The sequence below is a fragment of the Erigeron canadensis genome, chromosome 1 (assembly GCF_010389155.1).
Source record: "Erigeron canadensis isolate Cc75 chromosome 1, C_canadensis_v1, whole genome shotgun sequence".
Taxonomy (NCBI): domain Eukaryota; kingdom Viridiplantae; phylum Streptophyta; class Magnoliopsida; order Asterales; family Asteraceae; genus Erigeron; species Erigeron canadensis.
The window spans coordinates 6,751,308-6,774,967 of NC_057761.1; the positions used below are offsets into that span (position 1 = coordinate 6,751,308).

General features: G+C 34.1%; 2 protein-coding genes and 1 pseudogene across 2 annotated transcripts; 2 read left to right on the forward strand and 1 right to left on the reverse strand.

Moving 5' to 3' along the window:
- On the reverse strand, nt 1-1,655 carry LOC122585862 (F-box/LRR-repeat/kelch-repeat protein At1g09650-like). The gene is given in 2 exon segments (XM_043757977.1): nt 1-991; nt 994-1,655. Coding segments are annotated over 2 exon segments (1,233 nt in total). The 5' UTR covers nt 1,423-1,655; the 3' UTR covers nt 1-187.
- Nucleotides 1,656-2,778: 1,123 nt separating this feature from the next.
- On the forward strand, nt 2,779-4,454 carry LOC122600805. Its single transcript, XM_043773606.1, has 7 exons — nt 2,779-2,898; nt 2,994-3,267; nt 3,368-3,461; nt 3,772-3,899; nt 3,980-4,064; nt 4,165-4,297; nt 4,368-4,454. Exons 1-7 carry the CDS (start codon nt 2,779-2,781, stop codon nt 4,452-4,454), a joined length of 921 nt encoding a protein of 306 aa, XP_043629541.1.
- Nucleotides 4,455-9,117: 4,663 nt separating this feature from the next.
- Nucleotides 9,118-14,420, forward strand: LOC122600899 (annotated as a pseudogene).
- Nucleotides 14,421-23,660: the final 9,240 nt, after the last annotated feature.

The following is a 23,660-nucleotide window of genomic DNA, read 5'->3' on the forward strand; positions in this document are numbered from 1 at the left end:
TTCAAGTTTTTATTGACAACTAATGAAATTTAGGTACTCATACACATACTTAATGTTGCAACAATCCAATCAGTAACATAACAAAACATGAATGTTATCAACCTAAATATATGTAATAAAAAGTTATTGCAATCTTCATGTAAAGGATAATGCAACAGCAGCTTAATAGTTAATACTATGAATGCACCTAAATCTCCACGCCTTGCCTTCCTGCTCCGAAAGTCAGTAATGTGTCCGTAACTGTATGCTTTGAAAGTTTGCCATTATCTCGATGATCTAGCAATAGTAGTGTCTCGGAGTAGGAACTCACAGAGTCTAAACATCCTTTTTCAGGAATCGGAATATCGTAGAAGCGTTGTGAGCAGGGGTCATAAACAGAATTTACGAACCGGTCATTAATGGGCCCATACATAAGGATCCTCTCAACTATGGGTTCACCACTGTTCCAAAATCCAAAAACCCTTTTTATTGATGCATCTGGTGCCTTAATAGTGAATAGCTTTGTAAATGAATTTGGAACACCATGATCCATTATCCATACGACATGTTCAAGTTTCTCCACCTGGTCATTGGTTTCAAGAACAACAAGAGACTCCCTTAGCTTAGATATGTTCAAACAATCATAGTAGAAGCGTGCTAAATAATCCGGTAAGAATATTTCTGTAAATTCCTCACTTCTCATATCAAATGAAATAATCATACTAAGCACCCGTTTATCGATAATATCACACCAATCGATGCCAATCCAATAAATAAACTCATCTATAACTACATGATGCCATGAAAGGTCAATAGATTTCCGAGGCAGGTTAGTACGCAAACTTCTCCATACCCCTGTGCTTAATGTAAAAACCTCAACATGCCAGGGGATGCAACTCATAAAAAGGGAAATCGACATATCAATATTATTATTATTAATCTTGACAAGCATAGGGTCATTGGTGTGAGGAGAGACCCCAAAACCAATATTAGTTTTATATCTAAAATCATACGGAAAAACATTAGGCACAACGATAGAACCGATTTTCTTATGGCAGGATTCCATAAAAGCACATTCTTTGTTCCGGAATCACTTTGGTTTTCATGAGTATTGTAACAGCAGACCAACCCTTGAGATGTAGTCATACTTATGTCGTGTCTTGGTAACAGTGATTTAACAAACATTGGAACAGTAACAGGAATCTTGTGTTGTGGGAAAACATCATCGTCCACAATCAATTCATATTTTCTGGAGAAACCAACGCACCTTACAAGCAGACGATGATTACGATGACGAGTCTGGTAATCTGCGATAAACTCGGGGCTGTCGATGAGAGACTTCCATAGTTTGGAAACGGATCTGAATTGAATCAATGTTTTCACATCGGGAATCCTTTTGATGATTTCCACTTGGATTTCGAAAGGTGGTATGTTATCGGACATATTAGTTTTGATTTTAACTTTTGAAAGGGATACTTTTTGGGTTTGAAATTTGGTGATTTTCGAGAGGTGGGCGAATTGGGTTTTTGCTGCTATCGAAATTCGAAAGTATTGTTTTGATAAAAATAAAAAATATTGTCCGCCTTTTTGCTTTTGCTATTGTTTATCGAGGAACACAATAGGAAAAATAAGGTGGAAGACTTTAATTGCATATTGTCACATTTATAAATTTTCTTTGTAACCGCCTAAATACTATTATGGTAACAAAATACTTATATTAGTTTTGGGAAGTATATTTTTAGGCTTTTAGCCTTATCTATCATCATGATTGGAATCGACGCGTGCACTTAAAAATGACACGTGTAATTGATAGATTTAGATAATAATTAAAACTAATTTTTTTATTCGAGTGTTATCCCCAGAAATATCTACCAATATACTATAACAAGATTATGTATTTTTTCGATTATACTTGACGCATTCGTTACACGACATGTGTCATTTTTTTTTTGTTGAAAAGTGAAGTATATATTAACAACTCAAGTTATTTACAATGTAGACTTCAAATTGGTAAATGGACATACCCAAATACCACATAAGGAGTCAAAAAATTTACATATTACATTTTATCATTCTCTACAAGATCATATACATTCAGGCAATCTTGCATACTAAAATCCCTCTTTACATACTAAAGGAGGGTTGCTCCGGTATACGCAAAAGCTGAGTTGTCAAGCAAGGAGCTTCACCACATTGGATGTATGACACAATTGCTGATGATTTTGCTGTGTTTTTGACGGTGTATAAGTGTGTGTATATGTATATATATAACTTAAGTGTCTGTATATATGTATATGTATGTATGTATATAACTGGGCGGGAGGCGGGTTGCAGAGTTTGCAGGGGGTGGGTACATGCAGGCCACTAACTAATGTAGGCGCCAAATTTGAATTTTATGTGAGTGTGTCATTTGTTTGTGTTTGAATCAAATATATAAAGTTAATTTAGTTAATTAATTAAAAATTAAAAAGAAATTGGATGGAGGTACGGTTTTCTGATTATGGTGGTTGTCTCTCAAGCATTAAATGTATCTATATATGCTTACATCTTCATATCTTCATATAGACACACATGTATATGTAATGTATATGTATATATATATATACGAAAAGGACATACAGAGCACATACAAAGCATTGTTAATCAAGGAGGAATTTGACACCACTTTTCATAATCTTGAGATCTACAATTGACCTAATCAAGAAAGAGAAAACCATAAACTTGACCACCAAAGCAATTTCCATACACAAAAACATAATCCATATATATTTTTCTCTCTGGTTTTAAATATCACTGTCGATGGCCACCAACAAAATAACTCTTGTGGAGCAACTAGATGCATCAAAGGATTTCATAAACATGAAAGTTAAGATAATCCGCCGATGGATTAATCAAATTCAAAGGCTTGAGATGGTGTTGGTTGATGAAAAGATAAGTTATATTTTTTATGTTTTTTGTTAGGGTGCAAAGATTTACATGTATATCTAAGTCGTATTTTGTTGCTCTTTGGTTAGGGTGCAAAGATTCAATGTACTATCAAGAAGGACTTGGTTCCTATGTTTGATGAATTGATCAAGGAAGATGCTGCTGTGATTATCAAGAGATTTGGTGTTGGAAAAAACGATGACCCCTTCAATGTCGTCCAACATAAGCTAAAGTGTAACTTTTACAAAACTACTGAAGTGCAACATGGTGTGCCTTTTACATACAGTGGCTATGGTTTCTCATTCTTGCCTTTCAATGAGACTACTGTGACTAAGGCTAGAGATAAAGATGTCCTCAACATTGGTTAGTAACCATAATTTGTTAATATATATTTATAACTGAAAGCATACAAATATAGTAGTGTGAACAATTTACTGAAACTTTTTTTATTCGATTTCCATAGATGTCATTGGTTGTGTAAGTTGGTGTGGAAATCTTGAGGTGTTCAAGTCAGCAACTCAAACAAGCAAGAGGTTCAACATGGAGTTGAAAGATTTGTAATAAGTTTAGTTCAATCTGGAGGGATTCTCTACCTTATAGTAGAATTCTTTTTATGGAACTGTTTATGTTAGATTTGGAGTTATTTGCCAGCTGATAAAGTTCAGTACAAGATTAGTACTACATGTGTTTTAGATGCATATACATCTGTTATTCAATGTGTCAGTTGTTATAAATGATGAAAAAATCATAACTTTATTATAATGCAACATAGGGTGTTAGTGAATGTCCCTGTACCTGTCATATACATTTATATACTATCATTGATAATATTTAATGAATTAGTTAATTTAGTTAATATTTTTACAGTGGTAGAACCCAGCATTGCACTTTGTGGAATGATTATGCAGTTCAGTTTAATGCGTTTCTGGAGCAGAACAAATCTGAAGAGCATGTCATTGCCATCATGCAACATGCTCTTATTAATGAATGGAAGGGTAAGCTAAAATTATCTAAGTATACTTTTTCTAATTACATGAATGGAAAGTCATTAATTTTGATGGTGTTGGTCATTCAGAAAACTTGACAGTTCAAACTGATAAATTTGGTACAAGAATTTTTATAAGTGAAGATATCCAAGAGGCTAATGACTTTAGGAGGAGGTATGACAATGTTCCTGCATAAATATTCATATAGATGTTTAAGGAAGGAGTTAAAATACATTTGATAATTTTGTTATTTTTTTTCTTCAAACATGCATAGGTTGATACTTAAGGAAGGAGTTAATGAAGTTTCCCATACAACTTTAGCTTCAGAGACTGTTTACCCAAATCGCTTAGAGTTTATCCTAAATACCGATAAGAAACAGTTGGATGAAGTGAGAGATTCTGAAGAGGTAAGAAACAGTTAGTAATTACATATAACCATATTCCATATTATTGTATAGATAATACTTTACTTCACAGATTGGAGACTTTGTGGTGGTGGCCACAATCGCTATGCTTGAGCAAGAGTTTGGATGGTTTTTTATTGGTTGCCGCAAAGATGGTTAAAAAGTGATTACCAAGATGGAGTACTTGGAAGTTGCAGATGAAAATGAACTCACTGATGAGCTGATTAGTGCTCCAGCTGACAGTCTATGGTGTCGAAAAGCAAAAGCAATTGCAACAGAAGTTCTACCCAAGTAATACTGCTCAAACACTGAGATTGTCATAATTTTATCAAATATTTATTAACAATCTGACATGGAGTTTATATGTGAATTATACCTATTTTAGGTTCAGAGTTACCATGAGAGTCCAAGACAGCACCGGCAGTGCATCCTTTGTTATGTGGGATAGAGATGTCCAAAAGTTGCTTGGGTTAAGTGCAAATGATATTCGTCAAAGGCAATTGAACAACAATGATGATGACTCTTACCCTTATGAACTTGAAGGCCTCTTAAATGTGAAAGTGGCATGTAAGATCAAGATTGACAAATACAATCTGAAACACAAGGGCAGTGCTTATACTGTTATCAAGATGTGTGATGATCCTGATATCATTGCTGAATTAGAAGAACCAGCAGAACCAGAAAACAACAGTGAGGTACTCAAGTTCTAATATCGTAATACAAGTCACATATATAGACCTAAATTTCATTAGTATCATCTTATTAGTATCAGGATATACTAACATACCTTTTTCATGTTTAGGTCCAGGGAGAGCCTTCAATGCCTCAAGTAGCAATTGTTAAGCTTGGTGAGGAGTCACAAGGTGCACCGGATTCAAAGGTAATTTGATATATAGTTCATTTGGTTGGTTGGTTTGTTTCCATATTTTGAATATAATAGGCTAATATGTGGATAGTTCTTATGTGGTGTGTTTGCAGGATGCATTCTCGGTTACTGGCGATTCTTTGGCCACCGAGATTGAGAAAGATAGTGAGACCAGTCCGTTGCAGAAAAGAGCTAATGAAACTCCCGGTGTTGAATCAACAAACAAGGTTGGGAAAAGGATGCGCAGACCCAAAATTTACTAGGAACAAAGAAGAATGATTTGGATATCCGGTAATTGTCTTTTGAACAAACAAGATTGTAAGTCTTTTGAAAGTGTGAATGTAGTTAATTGTCTTTTGAAAAAAGAATCTACTACTATATCAATTTGTTGGTTTTTTTATTCCAAATGTCGGATTGTGAAGTTGTGTTGGTTAAATTATGTAATGTGTTAAACTTATGTCATGTGTTAAACTTATGTTATGTCAAGTCATGATTTGTCTTATGTTGTTTTGCACTTAACTTCAACCATGTATCTGTTTAACCTTTAACAAAAAGGTTAAGTGTTAAATCTAAAAGAACATAAACATTTGTGTTTGGTTGTTGTTTGGCAGTGTTAAATCTATAAGTGTTAAATCCAAATTAAAATTTAGTTTTTTCTTCTCTATATTTGTGTTCACCAAAACATGTATATGTTAAAAGTTTATCAAAAAGATATACTTATAAAATACCTCATCCAAATGATTTTCTGGACTACCATTTGAATTACTTATTAACTGAAAAGAAAAAAACTAAATTCTAATTTGACATGTTGGATCATTATCTACACATACCAAGTACTACATATACAAGTATTTAACTTAGTCGATTCATCACATACCATTCATAACATGAACATACAACCTAATTAAACTGTTGCAGACTATGAAATACCATTCCCTGGTGTACACATGCTATATATATTTATTATACAGTACCAAAATCAGCATGGATTCATACGAAGTTTAGTAGTAACCAAAAGAAAGTCCCCCCTAGGACATTAACGACTTGGATGATACATAAACTGCCTTATCGACGGCTTCAACAAACATGGAATTCCACACTGGGCCCATCAGGTTCATGCACCACATTTAATTCAAATCGGAGTTCATTACCCCCCCACATACCCAGTTTTCTTGGAAACCTTCGACTAGTCTGTGATTAGAACAACATGACTTTGATCTCCATCCTTGCGACAATCATACATGATATCCAACCTAGCTTTGAACTTCAAGCTTCCCACATAAACAGTTGTCTTTGTATAGCTATCCAGTTGATGTCGACGAACAAAATGATTAGGCACCGTCTACAAACCACATTGTATATCTTAATGAGACACACATATATATACCAACAAAGTTTGGGACTTATATATAATATCAATAAATGAAAATATTATATTTTACCAGCAGGTTAGTAGTAAAAGAGTGCTCAGTCAGATTCTTGAAGAAGCATGGCCTGTCCTCCCTGTGTTGGTGCCCAACAATCTGGCAGTGGTGACGTTTACTTTTGACATCTTCGCCGTCGCTCTCAGTCATATAATCTGCTGACAAAGTTGGTTGAACACTCTGTGGTGCGACCCTGGCTGTGTTAATCAAAATCTCTAAACATGTAAAACTTAAACTTTAATAAGTACCAAAAGACAATAAGTAATGTACACTTCATATTACTTACATATTGTAGTAGCTGCAGCTGATCCAACGCCAAGCTCATTAAAGTAATCAAACAAATATCTCCCTGAACCTAGATTGGTTAACATGATGTGACCATCCATGCTAACGTCATGCTCATAGCAAAGATTCATCCACTTCGAACCAGTAAATCCTACCACACGCCAAGTTCTTTGCTCTACTACATCTTCTTCAAGCTTCACATTAGGATCAATATCAACAGGGATACCATTCATGGTATGAATAATTTCATCTTCATATATGACCTCCACGTCTTCAATTTGGTTTGATCCAAAGATAGTAGCAGTCTTGTCAGTATCCCGATGAAAGCGGACATTCAGGTCATCAAGAAAAAACAATGGTGGATACTGGACAGATCACAATTTGCAAGTCATAAACATATAAATAAATCCTATTGATACAAAAATCACAAATGAGTTAAGGAATTACAAAATTAAATTTGCTTACTTCTGTATGTGTAGTTTCACCGGAGACTTCAATGATACATCTATTCACATATTTATCTCCATTGCCATCCCTTAATATCTCCTTTCCAGCAGCATCAAATACAATGACATCAAAAGTATGGTTATTCCTTAATCTCAAACAAACTTTGTCAGTGTCTGGTTGGATACAGGTATGATTGAAATCACGCCAAGCACCACCAGTCAACATTATTTTGTTATTTGCAAACACAACGAGACGCACTATGTATGAACGGTTGTTGCAATCCACCAGTCTAATTGACTTGCATCCAGGTGGCAGTTTGTTCTTAACAACTTTTGGGAGGACCTAAGTTAACAATTAACGCTTTTATACATGTACTTATATATAACTGATGATCGAAATTGAATGTGAAAAAAAAGTATTGTTTAATATGTAAAAAGTGCACTATATTTTTTAATAAAACTTACCAACAATTCTGACAAGGTATCCTTATTGGAAACATCAACTAGAACTTGGAAAAATATCTATCGACAAAGAGTTTGGTTGGGTTCCCACATTCAATAAACCAAAAATATGTTAGTTCAGTATTGTGGGAAGTCTCACTTTCAATAAACAAAAAACAGATTAGTTCATATATTTTATTCCAACCCCAATTGTGGTCCTAAACCTAAAAATTATGTAGCTATCAACACATAACAAACAATATACTCATCTCGAAACTGAAATCAATAAAAACTACCCTACAAGAAACTTAAATTTAACTTAATGCATGTGCAGTATATATATACATATAAATAACCTAACAAAAGACCTCACCGGATCTAATTTAATGTAAACAAAATCATAAACCCTAACTGATTAACTAATTTATAGTATACATATATATATACCTATATATATTTCTATATATATATACATCTTCTGTAACATGCATAAACAGAAATCTTCTCTAAAAACAAATCAAGACAAAGATGTAACATATAGTGTAGTCTATATTACCCACAAAAATAAATGTACACAAACTGAATGAAAGTAAAATAAATCTTTGATTGAGTATATGTATTAGATCTTACTTGATTCGCCATGTTTGACAGTTGTAGAAGACGTTACAAATTAGATAAGAAAATGAGAGGTGAATGTTTGTATAAGTGGTTGTGGTAAATAATTTAGTGGGTGTAGATATTTTTACATTAACTGATTTATATATAATTTAATTTTTTAATTCCTCTAACTAAATAGTAACCATACTTATACATGCAGGAACTAAATAGTGATTCAGTTTCTTCATAGGGACATGCAATTAACTTGACATCCACTTGCATCTTTAGTCAAATATTAAAACAAAAGAAGTACATAAGTACACAAGTAGAAAACATACCTACTCACAAACCAAATTAAAGCTGCGGCAATTTTAAAAATTGTCAAAATTTCAAACACTTTTTATATAACTAAATTTTCCAAACTAAAATAACAACATCAACATTTTGGAAAATTGGAAATTAGAGATGTATGAATCTCAAGCTTCAATAAATCGGAAGAAACGGAAGAATTTATTGGATGATCGTAAAAACAATGTTGTTAATCGTTCTTCTCCTACACAAAACCATCCACTTACAACAACTCCTTTATCCAATATAACCAATAGTATGTTTGAATTCTACACATTCTATTAAAATGTGTTACACCTTTTAGCATTTGAATTTTTTGAATGTCTTTTTAACCCCACTTTTTTTTTGGGAATCTAAGCAGTTCAAAGCAGGTGTATTGCATCTACCAGGAATAAGTACTTAATCTTCAAAAATACAATGAAAGCTCTCGACAATGGTAAGCTATTTTGTTGCAAATTAAATGTCCATTGAAAATGTCATGCATCAGTATTTGAATTTTAATTGTAACTATTTTATAGGTTCAGGAATCACTTCAACTTTTGACATTGGTAGTTCCAGCCATAGCAACGTAACAAGTCGTTCCATCAAACCCATATCATTAAGTAAAAATGGATTATCAATGTGTTATTCCAGAAGTAATTTGCAATCCACAATTGATCCTCTAGGTAAAGTTAATATAGGAACATTACCTCATTATGTGTACACATGAATTGCTATTTGTGATTTACTTGACATTTTTTATTATATATTTGACATGAAAGGAACTTCAACATCAAAAAGAACAAAATCTGCTGTACCTAAATCATGTAATTACACCGGAAAGCAGAATTGTCACGAATCATATAAACGACCCCAGGGAGTTGTAAGAAAAGTAGACAACAGTCATAAACATAAAGCTCAAATTTTGAATAATATTCAGATTCCAAGAATAGATTTGGAGATTAATGATGATATGGTGGATGATTCATATGTCAAAAGGAAAGGTCTTTTATTAGGTAAGTATCATTGTAGTATATCAATCAAATTAATTTTTTCATTCCAATTAATTTCCCTCTAAATAATATCGGAATTTGTCAATATTTATTTCAGCTTACAAAGATCATGGAGATCAAATATATGAATGCTCAAAGTGTCATGCACTGCTTTGGGAAGCAGAAATGTTAAGGGGTAATCCGAAGGGCAAGAATACTGTGTATACTTTCTGTTGCAAAGGTGGTGATGTGGAGCTACCACCAGTTGTCAAACGTCCTCTTGTGTTGTACAATTTGTTTACGAGCAAAAATCCTATTGCCAATAATTTCATGAAACATATACGAGCATATAACATGATGTTTTCATTCACATCTATGGGAGGTAAAGTAAATCAAGGTTCTTTAAACGGAAAAGGACCTTATGTCTTTAGATTACAAGGTCAAAATTTTCACCGAATGGGTAGTCTGCTACCTGCGCAAGGTGATCAACCCAAGTTCTCACAACTTTATATATTTGACTCTGAAAATGAAGAGGCTAATAGAGAAAGAGCTGTCAGGTAAAAACACGTCTACCATTCTTATGCCTTTAACTTATAAATTATTGCACATTAAGTTTGTTAAAATAAATATTCATTTATTTACAGTTCTGGTACTAAAAGTTCAAGACCTGCCAAAAATGAACTGAAACGTGATACAATCAACATACTAAAGATAATGTTAGATGGTTGCAACCCTCTTGTGTTAAAGACAATGAATGGCAAGATGTAAGTCTAAAACTTATTGCCAACAGAAATAAAGATGGTCGAATTTACAACTTGCCAACAACTTCTGAAGTAGCTGGATTAATAATTGGAGACATAGATTCAGTACTTGATTCACGGGACATTATATTGAGAAAGCAGTCTGGTGGTCTTCAAAGGATAAGTGAATTACATCCTTCTTATCTGGCTCTTCAATATCCACTGATCTTTCCATTTGGAGAAGATGGTTATCGGCTAGGAATCAAGCACAGAGGTATTGCACAAGATTCAAAGAAACCAAGAACAAAACTTACTATGAGGGAATTCTTTTGTTACACAATACAAGACAGACCTGGGGGGTATTCACTTTTACTTCATGCACAAAAACTTTTTCATCAGTTTGTTGTTGACGGTTACACAATGGTAGAGGCTGATCGATTGTCATACGTTAAAGGTAACCAGAAAAAGCTCAGAACTGATACTTTCCAGAATTTGACGACAAATGTCGAGAATGGAACCACAGATGCCTCATCAACTGGTAAACGTATATCACTTCCTTCATCTTTTACCGGTGGGAGCGGGTATATGATGCAAAAGTACTTGGATGCAATGGCTATATGCAAGTCAGTGGGCTATCCAGATTTGTTCATTACTGTTACTTGTAATCCCAATTGGCCAGAGATTTACTGTTGTTTGGTTGATAAAAATCTCACTTCCGAAGACAGGCCGGATATAATTGCTAGAATGTTCAAGATAAAATTGGATGAAATCATAAACGATTTTGTGAAGGAGAAATTCTTTGACGAAGTACAAGCAGGTATTAATATAGATATATAACTGTTTGGTATTCTAAATTTAAAGTTAATTTTTTCCAATTACCTATATAAAAGTTTATATTTAATAATGGATTTATCAAAATTTGCAGTTCTTTACACAGTGGAATTTCAAAAAAGGGGTCTTCCTCATGCTCATATTTGTTTGTTCTTAGCTGCTGCAAACAAGTTTCCACGTGCAACCGATGTAGATAAATACATTAGTGCTGAAATACCAAACGAAAAAGAAGACCCAGAATTGTATGCACTTGTCAAACAATTCATGATGCATGGACCTTGCGGAGATGATAATCCCAACTGTCCATGTATGGTTAGAGGAAAATGTACAAAGAATTTCCCAAAGAAATGGAAGGATGAAACTGATGTGGATTCCGAAGGGTATCCTGTATATAGACGTCGAAATACTGGGAATACCATTGAAAAAAATGGGGTCCTTCTTGATAATGACATGGTTGTCCCTTATAATGCTACACTTCTGCGAAGATACCAGTGCCACATTAATGTCGAATGGTGCAACCAATCAGGATCAATTAAGTATTTGTTCAAATATATAAACAATGGTCCTAATCGAGTTACAGCAACTGTGTATCAAACCAATACAGATGAAAGAACAACTGATAACAACAAACCCAAAGATGAGGTTAAGAATTACTTGGATTGCAGGTAATTCTCATCATTTTTATTATGTTTGGCTAACTAAATTGCCTAACCAAATTCTACATAACTGACATTAGTTTCACATAATGTAAATTAAGGTACGTTTCTGCTTCTGAAGCATGTTGGCGAATATTCGCCTTTGATATTCATTATAGACATCCTCCAGTGGAAATCTTGCCATTTCACAAAGAAAATGAACAAAGCATAGTTTATGATGATCAAGCACAATTATGTGATGTGGTTTTGAATCCAACAGTGAAACGTTCAATATTCCTGGAATGGATGAAATTAAATGCAGAGGATAGCTTTGCCAGAACATTGAAATATGTGCAAATACCTGAGTTTTATGTTTGGATACGTAAGACTAGGAAATGGCAACGAAGAACTGTGGAAGGACATGGTACTATAGGGAGGATATCATATGTCCCTCCGTCCCTTGGTGATGTATATTATTTGAGAATCTTGCTGAATCATGTTGTTGGCCCCAAATCTTTTGAGCAACTACTTACAGTGAATGAACGTAAAAATGTAAAAGTTACAAAGAAGCATGTTTCGAGATGGGCCTTTTAGATGATGATAAAGAATATGTTGATGCAATTTTGGAAGCATCTCATTGGGCAACTGCATCGTATCTTAGAACTTTCTTTGTCCAATTACTACTTTCAACCTCTGTAGCCCGGCCCGATGATTTATGGAACAAAACATGCAAAGTTCTAAGTGAAGATATTTTACACATGCAAAGGAGAATCTTAAACTGCCCAGGTAATTACATTAACTCTTTACATACGTGTTTCAAAATATGCATTTCCATTTAATTAAACATAAATAAATGTATTTCTAATACGCATTTCAAAATAAAAGGTTTGGAGCTTCCAGAAGAAGTTATTCTAAATCTGTGCCTTTCATGTATAGAACAATTGTTAACTAACAATGGCAGTTCACTCAGAAACTTCCCAGATATGCCTTTCCCGAATACTAATTATATTTCATCACTCAATAACCGTTTAATTGCCAATGAGATGCTGTATGATAAAAGGGCTCTGACTATTGAACATCAGCAGTTATTATCATGCTTAACTGTTGAACAAAAAGTCCTTTATGATACGGTTATTAATGCGGTTAGTAAAAATGAAGGAGGAGTTTACTTTGTTCATGGATATGGAGGTACGGGCAAAACTTATCTTTGGAAGACTTTGACAGCTGCCTTACGGTCAAAAGGTCAAATTGTGTTGAATGTTGCTTCAAGTGGAATAGCATCACTATTACTAACTGGTGGACGAACGCACACTCAAGGTTTGTTATTCCAATTAACATCACTGAAAGCTCAATTTGTTCCATAGATCCAAGCAGTGAGTTGGCAGCATTAATCAAGATCACTAAACTGATAATTTGGGATGAAGCTCCTATGATACATAAACATTGTTTTGAAGCCCTTGATCGAACAATGAGGGATATTCTAAGATCAACCCAACCCAATAGCGAAGATCAAGTTTTTGGAGGCAAAGTAGTAGTTTTTGGCGGTGACTTTCGACAAATCTTGCCAGTTATACCAAAAGGAACCAGAAGTATGATTGTCAATGCAAGTCTAAATTCCTCATATATATGGCACCACTGTCAAGTTCTTAAATTGACAGTGAATATGGGTTAAAACTTGGAACACAAAAACCGACTTACAAGAGGTTCAAGAATTTGCTGAATGGATTTGAAAAGTCGGAGATGGGGTTCTTGGTGCTGACAATGATGGCGAAGCAGAAATTGAAATACCTAAGGATTTGTTAATCACTGATTCAAATGATCCCCTTCAGTCACTGATTAATTTTACATATCCAAATATGCTTAACAGTTTGCAGGATCCCATGTTTTTTCAACAACGGGCTATTCTTGCACCAACTCATGATGTTGTTGGAACCATAAATGAAAAGCTATTTGATTTGATGCCAGGTGAGGAGATGACATACTTAAGTTCTGATAGCCTATGTGAATCTGAAGATGCTAATGCAATTGATGCCGCTTTGTTCTCACCAGAAGTCATAAACCAACTTAGATTAGCCGGATTACCAAATCATAAGTTGGTGCTGAAAATTGGAGTCCCAATTATGTTACTGCGGAACCTCGATCAACAGAATGGTTTGTGTAATGGCACACATCTACAAGTGGTCAGATTGGGAAAACATGTAATTGAAGCCAAAATCATAACTGGAACAAACATAGGTACTCACACTTTAATCTCAAGGTTAAAGATGACACCATCTGATAAAAGGATTCCAGTTAAGATTTGTCGAAAACAATTTCCTATTTCAGTGTGTTTTGCTATGACAATAAACAAGAGCTAAGGACAATCACTCGATCGTGTTGGTTTATATCTGCCCCGACCAGTTTTTAGTCATGGTCAATTGTATGTTGCAGTATCAAGAGTGAAAAGCAAAAACGGATTGAAAATTCTAATACAAGATGAAGATTTAAAAGTGAAGAACACAACAACAAATGTTGTGTACAAAGAAGTCCTTCAATGTTTGTGAAGATCAAAATTTAGATATGAAATATTGTAGGTTGTTAATTGATGTAAACATGTCATTGCAGAGTTGTGCATGACACCATTTGGCAACATAAATGTAGATTTGGTTGTATAACTTGGTAATGGTAATGGTAAGTGATTTCTTATGTGAATTCCTATTCAATCACTGTTACTATTGATAGTTGTTATTGTGATTTCAAAGACAATGAGAAGGACAATTTAGTTTTGTAAAGAAATGATTATCAAATTCACATGAACTCGAAAATACATAATTAGAGTACTCAAAATACAAAGATCAAATAATTACAGAATACTAACAAAAGCTTAAACAATTCATCATCCTAGACTTAATAAACACTTGAAAGTTAAGAAAACATCATTCTACAATACATGTTTAACAAACATCAAGAACTATAACTTCTCCAGATACACATTTGTCAACATTGACTGCAAACCTCATCAACTCACATGACTTTAACTTGGTTCTTTCTATAAAAGAACGCCAATCCATCACCACAAACAGGTAGCTTTCATCACCATAGAGCTGCCTATCAATACACAATTCCAACAACGCACTGAACACCATTTCACGATAATGCAGAATAACCTGTGGATAAGTGAACAACTTGTGTGTCCTAACAAAGTTTTTGGGTACAGCCTGCAAAAAGAAACCTTAATAATTTAATCCACCACCACCAAAATTTGAAATGAGACAATCACAACTATGCAAACAGGAGTCACTTTAATTATCAAAAAATGAGGGAGAAGCATATAGTGTTTGTATCCAGATGGGTATTTGCACACCATGATATTGAAGCTTTTGGAAAAAATAAGGCTTACAGTCTTCATGATTCAAATGATAAGCCCTACAATGATGGTTACTTATTTCCTTAATTAAGTGATCTTTAGACACCAAAGACAGGTGATCATCTACACCCTCTTCAGTACCTCCATTAAGAAATCAAGTAAAATAACATAACTCATAAGTCGGTTTATGATAAGGGTAAGAAATGATAAAGAAAATGGAAAACTTACTTAAAACAAGCGCATCTACACCAATCCCATCATTATTGAATACATCAACCTTGAAACTCAGATTTTTTAACTTTGTCAACCTCATAAAGTAACCAACTTTAACATTGTTTTTACAACAAAAGTTTGTCCAAGAAAGACCTTCAAAACCACCTGCGACTCTTTCTTCTTCACCCACACCATGAAAAAAATATTTTTACATTATCTTCAAACCTTTTGCCAATAACCTTGGTAAAGGTTTCATCATAATTTGAAACACTTGCATTTAAATCCCACAACAACAATGGATAAAATGCCTAGATGGAAAAAGAGATTGTTAACTAAATACACCATACAATCACATAAAAACACAGACATAAACATAGACTTAATTTCAATATACTTGCTTTAAATATGTAGAATCAGTAACTTCAATAATACAACTCCAAATCCTAGAAGAATCAGGAATTTCCCGGTATTCCCGACCTTCTGGACCGAAAGTATCAACATGAAATGTTTGCTTATGTATCCAAGTGAAACATAAGCGACAGAAATCTTGGTATGGTCGGGATTCCAAAAGAAAGCCCACTAACCACCATGAATCTTTACACACTCATCTTCAACGTATTCAACTGAAACATAGTACCTACGCTTAAGGTAATCGACCAATTTCAATTTCTTGCAGTTTGACGATATGAACCTTGTGAACTCTTTAGGTAAAATCTATATTAAATAATTAAAGACAACAAAAACTATAAACACATAAAGAATCATACAGTATTCTTAATATTAAAATCAATCATAATCACAATATCTACTTACCAAACCTTCAACAAACTTCTTATAATCACCCAACCAAATTAGAAATTGGAAATCCAAATGCTGGTATTTAAATACAGAATCATTAGGAAGACAAACTATTTATCATCAAAGCAAACTAATACGTAAATCCATATGAACTTGAATCTAGAAAGTAACTAAAATTAGGGTTACAGATTTTCCTCCTCCAATTGATATCAATTAGTGCAAATACAAATACTAACAAAAGAAGAATAAAATAGTACATTCTTACCTCAATTGACATCTTCAATCACAAACTAATTAGGCGAAATGTGAATGGATAGGAGTTTGAGGGGGATTGGGGGAGAGCGTCGGCTTTTTTTCTTTTTAAAAATAAACAGTAGTTTTAGTGTATGTAAAGAATAGGAGTTTTAGGGGTGTTTGTGGAATGAAAAAGGGTGGAAATGATATTAGTACCAAACACCCCCATGTGTAGTTAGTGTAGTTAAAGGATTGATGAAGGGGAAATGATATTAGTACCATCTAATTTCACAGTACAATAACTTAATCAAAATCCATGGTACGAATATCAATTCTCTTTATGGAGGAGTGGTAGTATATTTAATAAAAATCATTTTTGCTTATCTAAATAAATATATAAGAGCTATTTAATAATACAAAAGTTAAAATACATTTGTATTATTCGTATGGCTTATTAATTGGTTTTTATTTAATATATTTAACTTCTAAACTAATTATTTTGTTTTCTCAATTATATTTTGGTATCAATTTACTAAAATCGATTTTTAAAAACATACCCGTGTTTTCCGCGGGATAAAACTCTAGTCCTTCACTATTACAACCCTCTCAACTTTGTCTACTAAAACCACATACTCATACCTCATTCCCATTTAATTTTTGATAACCCCAAATCAAATCCACAAAGTTTGGGTTTTATGCCCCATCTTTTGTATTCCTCAACCACTTGATGTGTTGTACACATTTTTAACCCCATAAGTCTTAGCTTGATGCTATTTCTAATGATCTCAATAATTGCAGTCTCATTCCTTTTCTCATAAGCAAATAGCCTCCTACATCTCTCTTGCCAAATATAATACACGGTTGCCCCTAAGAAAAGTCTGCACACCACATTGGCAATAGCATTATTAGTGTAATTAGAAGACATTGTATTAATTATGTCTCTCCAGTTGCCATGGATGTGATGCAAAGTACTCTTCTTGATCATTTCCTGGCAAACATAATTAGAAAACTGACATTGAAAGAAAAGATGTTCATGAGAATCTTTACAAGTGTTGCATAGAGAGCACTTCATAGTAGGGATGTGCAAATGGCCCGACCCGTGAAAACCCGGCCCGGCCCGCGACCCGCAAATACAAGAAAATCGGAACCGTGACCCGGCCCGTGATGGTTCGGGTTGGGTTCGGGCGGGTCATGGGTTTCCTTCACCTTTTTTTGGTTTTTGGCTTGACGCGGCCCGGCCCGACCCGCGCAACCCGTGACCCGAAAATGAAACAAAAGCTTGACCCGTGACCCAGCCCGTTAGCCCTTCGGGCGGGTCGGTTCGGGTCGGTTTTGGGTCGGGTCACGGGTTTCGGTTTTTTTTCTCATTCTTACTTCATAGCATCATCCTTATTCCAGATTTTGATTCTATCCTGTGCTTGCAACCTTATGTGCACAACTAGCCACATTATAAACATGTGACTTGGTATACCTTGAGAGAACCACACAACCTTGTTCCAGTTAACAACCCTTTCATTCCCTCTAAAGTCTTCCCATACCCTATGCACAGCAAAATCACTTTCTGTACCATCATTCATTTTCCAAACAATTTTATCACTTTTGTCACTTTGCGCGGGAACTGGAATTTCTTGCAGGAATGGGTACTCTTCCACCCATACATTAGGCCATCTCCACCTCTGGCTCTCAATCATATCATACACAATCATTAGAGGAGAGAGTCCAGCTTCATAACATTTTCTTCTGCTTATTTAACTACTCAACCACTCATTAGTGCACCACCGGTCATATCTCAAAGATGTATTCCTTCCATTTTCTACTATATGCCAAATATGATACTTTATTTTATCTCTCTAAGTCCAACAAGTTTTTCCACATCCACGAGTCAGAATAATCATGTTCAAGTTCCCAAAAGCTCCTATCCTTACCGTATGTACCCACTTTACCCATAAACTGTCTTTTCTGTTAACAATATTCCAGATGTGTTTAACTAGTAACGCTTCATTCCAAACTCCCAAAATTTTCAATCCTAAACCACCTTGATCTTTAGTTCTACAGAAAACTTTCCAAGGTATTTTGGCTTTCCCTCTAGTAAGTTCCCCTTGACACCAAAGAAATTCCTTGAAAATTCTTTCAATGTCCTTCACAATATGTTTTGGGATGAGGAAAACAGATGCCCAATAGACTTGCAAAGAAGATAGAACAAAAGCAATCAACTGCAATCTTCCGGCAAACGACAAAAACTTATTTTTCCAATTTCCAATTCTAGTCTTAACTTTGTCAACTAGTTGTTTACATTCACTAAGGCTTAATCTTTTAGTAATAAGTGGAACCCCCAAGTATTTGACTGGCAACCTTCCAACTTGGAAGGGTAGAACTTCCAAGATCCTGATTTGTTCTCCACTATCGATATTACCAAAAAATATAGTGCTCTTACTCATATTTGGCAGTAGTCCAGACACTTGACTAAACTCAAACAAAGATTTCTTTATAATCTCAACCGATTCTACATTTCCATAACATAAAACCAGAAGTTCATCAACAAAGCAAATGTGTGTAATCTTAAGCTCGGAGCATCTAACATGATACTTAAACCCACTAGAGTTATGCACATTATTAGCCATAATAAGTGTAAAGACTTCCATAACTAAGGTGAATAAGTATGGTGAAAGAGGGTCACCTTGTCTTAGTCCTCTGCCCCCTTTGAAGTATCCATGGACTCCCCCATTAACGCAAATAGAGAATGCAGAAGTGGTCACACATGTGATAATCAAGTTCACCATCTTCTCATGGAACCCAAACTTAACCAAAATTATCTTGAGAAACTCCCAACTTATTGTATCATAAGCTTTAGCTATGTCAATTTTAACGAACATCTCTTAGGCACCCCTTTCTATTATAACCTTTCAAGAGTTCTTGTGCCACTAAGATATTATCTTGAATCTATCTCCCTTTTATAAAGGCACTTTGATTTATGTTTACCAATTTATCAAGTCCCTTTTTGATCCTGTTTGTCAACACCTTGCTAATGCATTTGTACACGACGTTACAACAAGCAATTGGTCTGTAGTCAGTTACACATTGAGTATTCTGCATTTTCGGTACAAGAGCTATGACTGTTGCATTAATGTCCTTCAACAATTTCCCATTTTGGAAGAATTCCTTGACTGCTCTACACACTTCATTACCTACAATTGCCCAAGCCTTTTTAAAAAACCCCGAGGTGTAGCCATTAGGGTCGGGTGCCTTATTTTCATCTATATCAAACATGGCAGCCTTAATCTCATCATTAGTGACCTCTCCAACCATACTCTCAGCTTCATCATTTGTTAAAGTTCTAGTGAAAACTTCATCCAACCGGTCTATACCCTGGATTGGTTTTGCTTCTCCTAAAAAATCTTTAAAATGTTTCACAAATTCATGAGGTATGAGCTCCCCTTCCATAACTGTTCCATCGGCTTTAGTAATGCTTAAAACTCTATTTCTCTGCCTTTTGCTCTTCACCACTTTATGGAAGTAAGCACTATTTCTATCACCGTCTCTAAGCCAATCAATCTTGGCCTTTTGAAACAAAAATTTTTCTTCATCATCAACTGCTTCATTATATTGTTCCAGCAATGTTGCAGCCACTTCTTTGATTTCATTATTATGGGGATTAGTACTAACATGAGTTTGTACCATAGCAAGTTCTTCTTTGAGTTTCAAAACTCTTTTGAAAACATCTCCATTCTTCCAGCTTAGCCCATTTAGATGCCTTTTCAACTTCTTAAGATTTTTGACCACTCTAAACATCCCACAACCAACAATATTCTCATTCCAAGCCTGTTTGACAATCAGGAGAAACTCTTTCTTATCTGCAACAAAATTAACAAATCTGAAAGACTTGATTGTGTTTGCTATTTCCTTGGGCATAGTTAAAACTATTGGGCTGTGATCTAACACCATAAATGGATGAAACTTAACCGAAGCATAGGGAAATCGGATAGTAAATTCTTCATTTGATAGAACTCTGTCCAGCTTCTTAAGAATACTGGTATGGGGTTTAGATGGTGACTTTATCCAGGTAAAATGTAACCCAGTGTAGCTCACGTCCTCAAGTTCTGCCTTATTGACACAATCAACAAAATCATGCATATCTTGTGTAATGTATGATCCCCCAATTGAATGTTCTTCGGGTTTCATGGTAACATTAAAGTCCCCCATGATCACCCATGGCTTACTAGAGGTAAACTTGCTATATATCTCTAAATCTTTCCTTAAGTCCTTCCTCCCTCTTCCAGAATTATCAGCATAAATGAAGCCACAATATAACTTGTCATTTGTACATCTATTCTCTATCAGACATAACACGACATATGTCACTTTTGATATAATTAAAAATAGATTCCTGATTCATAATTACCTAAATGTAATCAAATACTATTCTTTCTTTAGATTTAATATAAAAAAGATTTTTGATTGAAATTTGGCACATTCCTTGCGTGACATGTGTCACTTGGTGTAACTAAAAAAAGATTTCTAATTCATAACTACCTAATTACCTAATTGTAATCAAATACTAATCTTTAGATATAATATAAGGAAAACGATTAATCAACGTAACTTATGTGCCCAAAAATCAACCTAATACCTTAAGAATTTGACATGTGGATTCCACTGATTTTCTTTCCTAATCTTGCCCCCTGATTTTTCCACTTGTCATCATTCTATAATTAGGTTGATTTTTATGCATACCAATTACGTTGATTTATCATTATCTATAATATAAAAATATATCTAATTATATATTAAGTTTCCATGATTTATAAAAAAAAAATTAATAATGTTAACATCATATATGGAATACAACTATCTTAAAAGTTAAGATGTATGCTAAGTTTTAAACATCTAATTAAACAAATATATTATCCAATTCATATGGGTTTCGTATAATATGTGAAAGTACGGTATCAAAACTTAGATATCTAACAACCACGTATTCACTGTATCATCAAATATTATATAATCCGTACACCGTACGAGTATTAAGAATAGTAGGATATATAAAAGTTACAACTCATGGTTATATAGGTGAAATATTAAAATATAGTTATATAAAATTTACAACTCATGGTAAAATAGGTGAAACATTAAAATATAGTTTTCTTTGTTCTTTTGATTCTTTATTTTTTGATTTTTAACTTTTTGGACTTTTTGTTGGGGAAAAGTCGACATATGAATAGCTTATTATGTTTCACTAAGTTGTGTTTATTAGATTATAGCATGTACTTGTTATGAATAGATTTGCGCGTGGAGAAAGAAGATAGTTGAGTCAAAAGAAAGAAGAATAAATCATCAATAGATGGATTGGTATATGGTAGAGCTTGAGACTGAGAGGATTTGGGTTCAATTTTTGGTGTGAGCAAAATGCTCACAGAAATTGAGACCGGGTTTTTCTCATAATATGTTTCCTCTGGAATTGGACTTGGGTATATAAAAAGGCATGTTGTTGAGCTCAAATTTGCCGTTAAAAAAAAGAAAAAATAATAGTTATGTGACAAAAAACCAACGTACCATAAAAATATACTATTTTTAGAAACTAAAGAAGAGCAAATAAGTCTGTGACAAAAAATACTAAAAGTTGTGTGACAAAAATTGAAAATCCCAAAAATCTTATGTAACAATCATAACATAAGTTTGTGTCAAAAATAAAAATGAAAAAACTTTGTGACGAACGTACGGAAACGTTAAAGTTTCCATAAACTAAAGAATAGAAAGTAAGTTCATGTCAAAAATGAAAACATATAAGATTTGTACCAAAATTTGCAAAACTCAAAAACCTATATAAAATAAGTTTGTAGCAAAATAAAAAATAAAAAAATTGATTTCCTATTATTTTTCAAGCTTGAGCTAGTTCAAATAACTCTATGAATTTTTGAGCTCAGTTTAACTCGATAATCAATATTAATATTTATATAATATAAATCAAAATTATAATGACACAATAACTCTAAGCTTGACTTGATTTGACATTTTGTGGACCGATTTGATCTGGCACGTTTTGATAATACTATATTTCTATTCAAATATTAGTGTTTATGTGGGTTTTCTATTATATTTTAAATTTTCAACTAGTTAAGGTTTAAAATATAAATTTGTAAAGAGTAAACGGCCGAAATCGTCCTTGTGGTTTACCCTAATAATTAAGTTCCGTCCTTAACTATCTCAAATGACACAGGCAGTTCTTTTGGGAAGGATAATGATCACATCCGATCCTTTATACAAACGGACGTTTTCTCTCACCCGTTAACTCCGTCACGTGTTTTACATGTGAGGGTATTTCTGACTTTTGCCACTCCCTTTTTTGTCTGTTTCTTTTCTATATCTATATGTATACATATTTAAAAGAACCCTAATTAAAAAACCCTAACTTCACATGCTAAATCTATACACATATATAAGATTGCAGACATAATTATGACAAGTCATTAACCAATAGCATGAACCTCAGATTCTAGTATCCTTCAATCCAATTGGAATCAAACCCACCATCATCATTTGTCTTTAACATTTCAGATCTAACATCAAGATTTAAGAAACTTAAAGATCCATAATTTATATACATATATATGCATACATTCATTGGGAAAAAACAAAGTAGCCTATCAGACTCAAGAAGTTGCGTGACTACCAGTGGTTGGTAACTCCTTTTAGTCGCATGCATCTTATAAATGTCACTGCGGTGGTGGTTAACAAAGCATGCCAGATCGATCTACACAAACACCTTCTCCACCACCACTGTTAATAAATCCGGTCAATATCACCGGTGGTGGTGGTCAACAAAACAAGATTCATGGTGGTAGCAAGTGATTCCGACAAGATTCCAGTGATGGAGAAATACGTCGGCGGTGGACGACGTTGGTTGTTGACAGAGGTAGTGCCATCACCGCCGCGGCTGCTCCTCTTCCACCACCACCATCATCATCATCATCGATTTCATCTTCTTATTTGTTGGTAACCACTGTTGGCGGTAACAAAATTGGTATGAATAGATGAACAGAAAAAAGGTTTTATGAAACCAAAATTTGAGGTGCTTTGCATTTGTCTCCCAAGTCCCAATGTTACTGTTGTCGTGCTGCTCATCCCCACGTATAAGAAAGAAATGATAGTAAGGATTAGAACTTTTAGGTTTGTAATTGACTGTTTAATTAGTTCC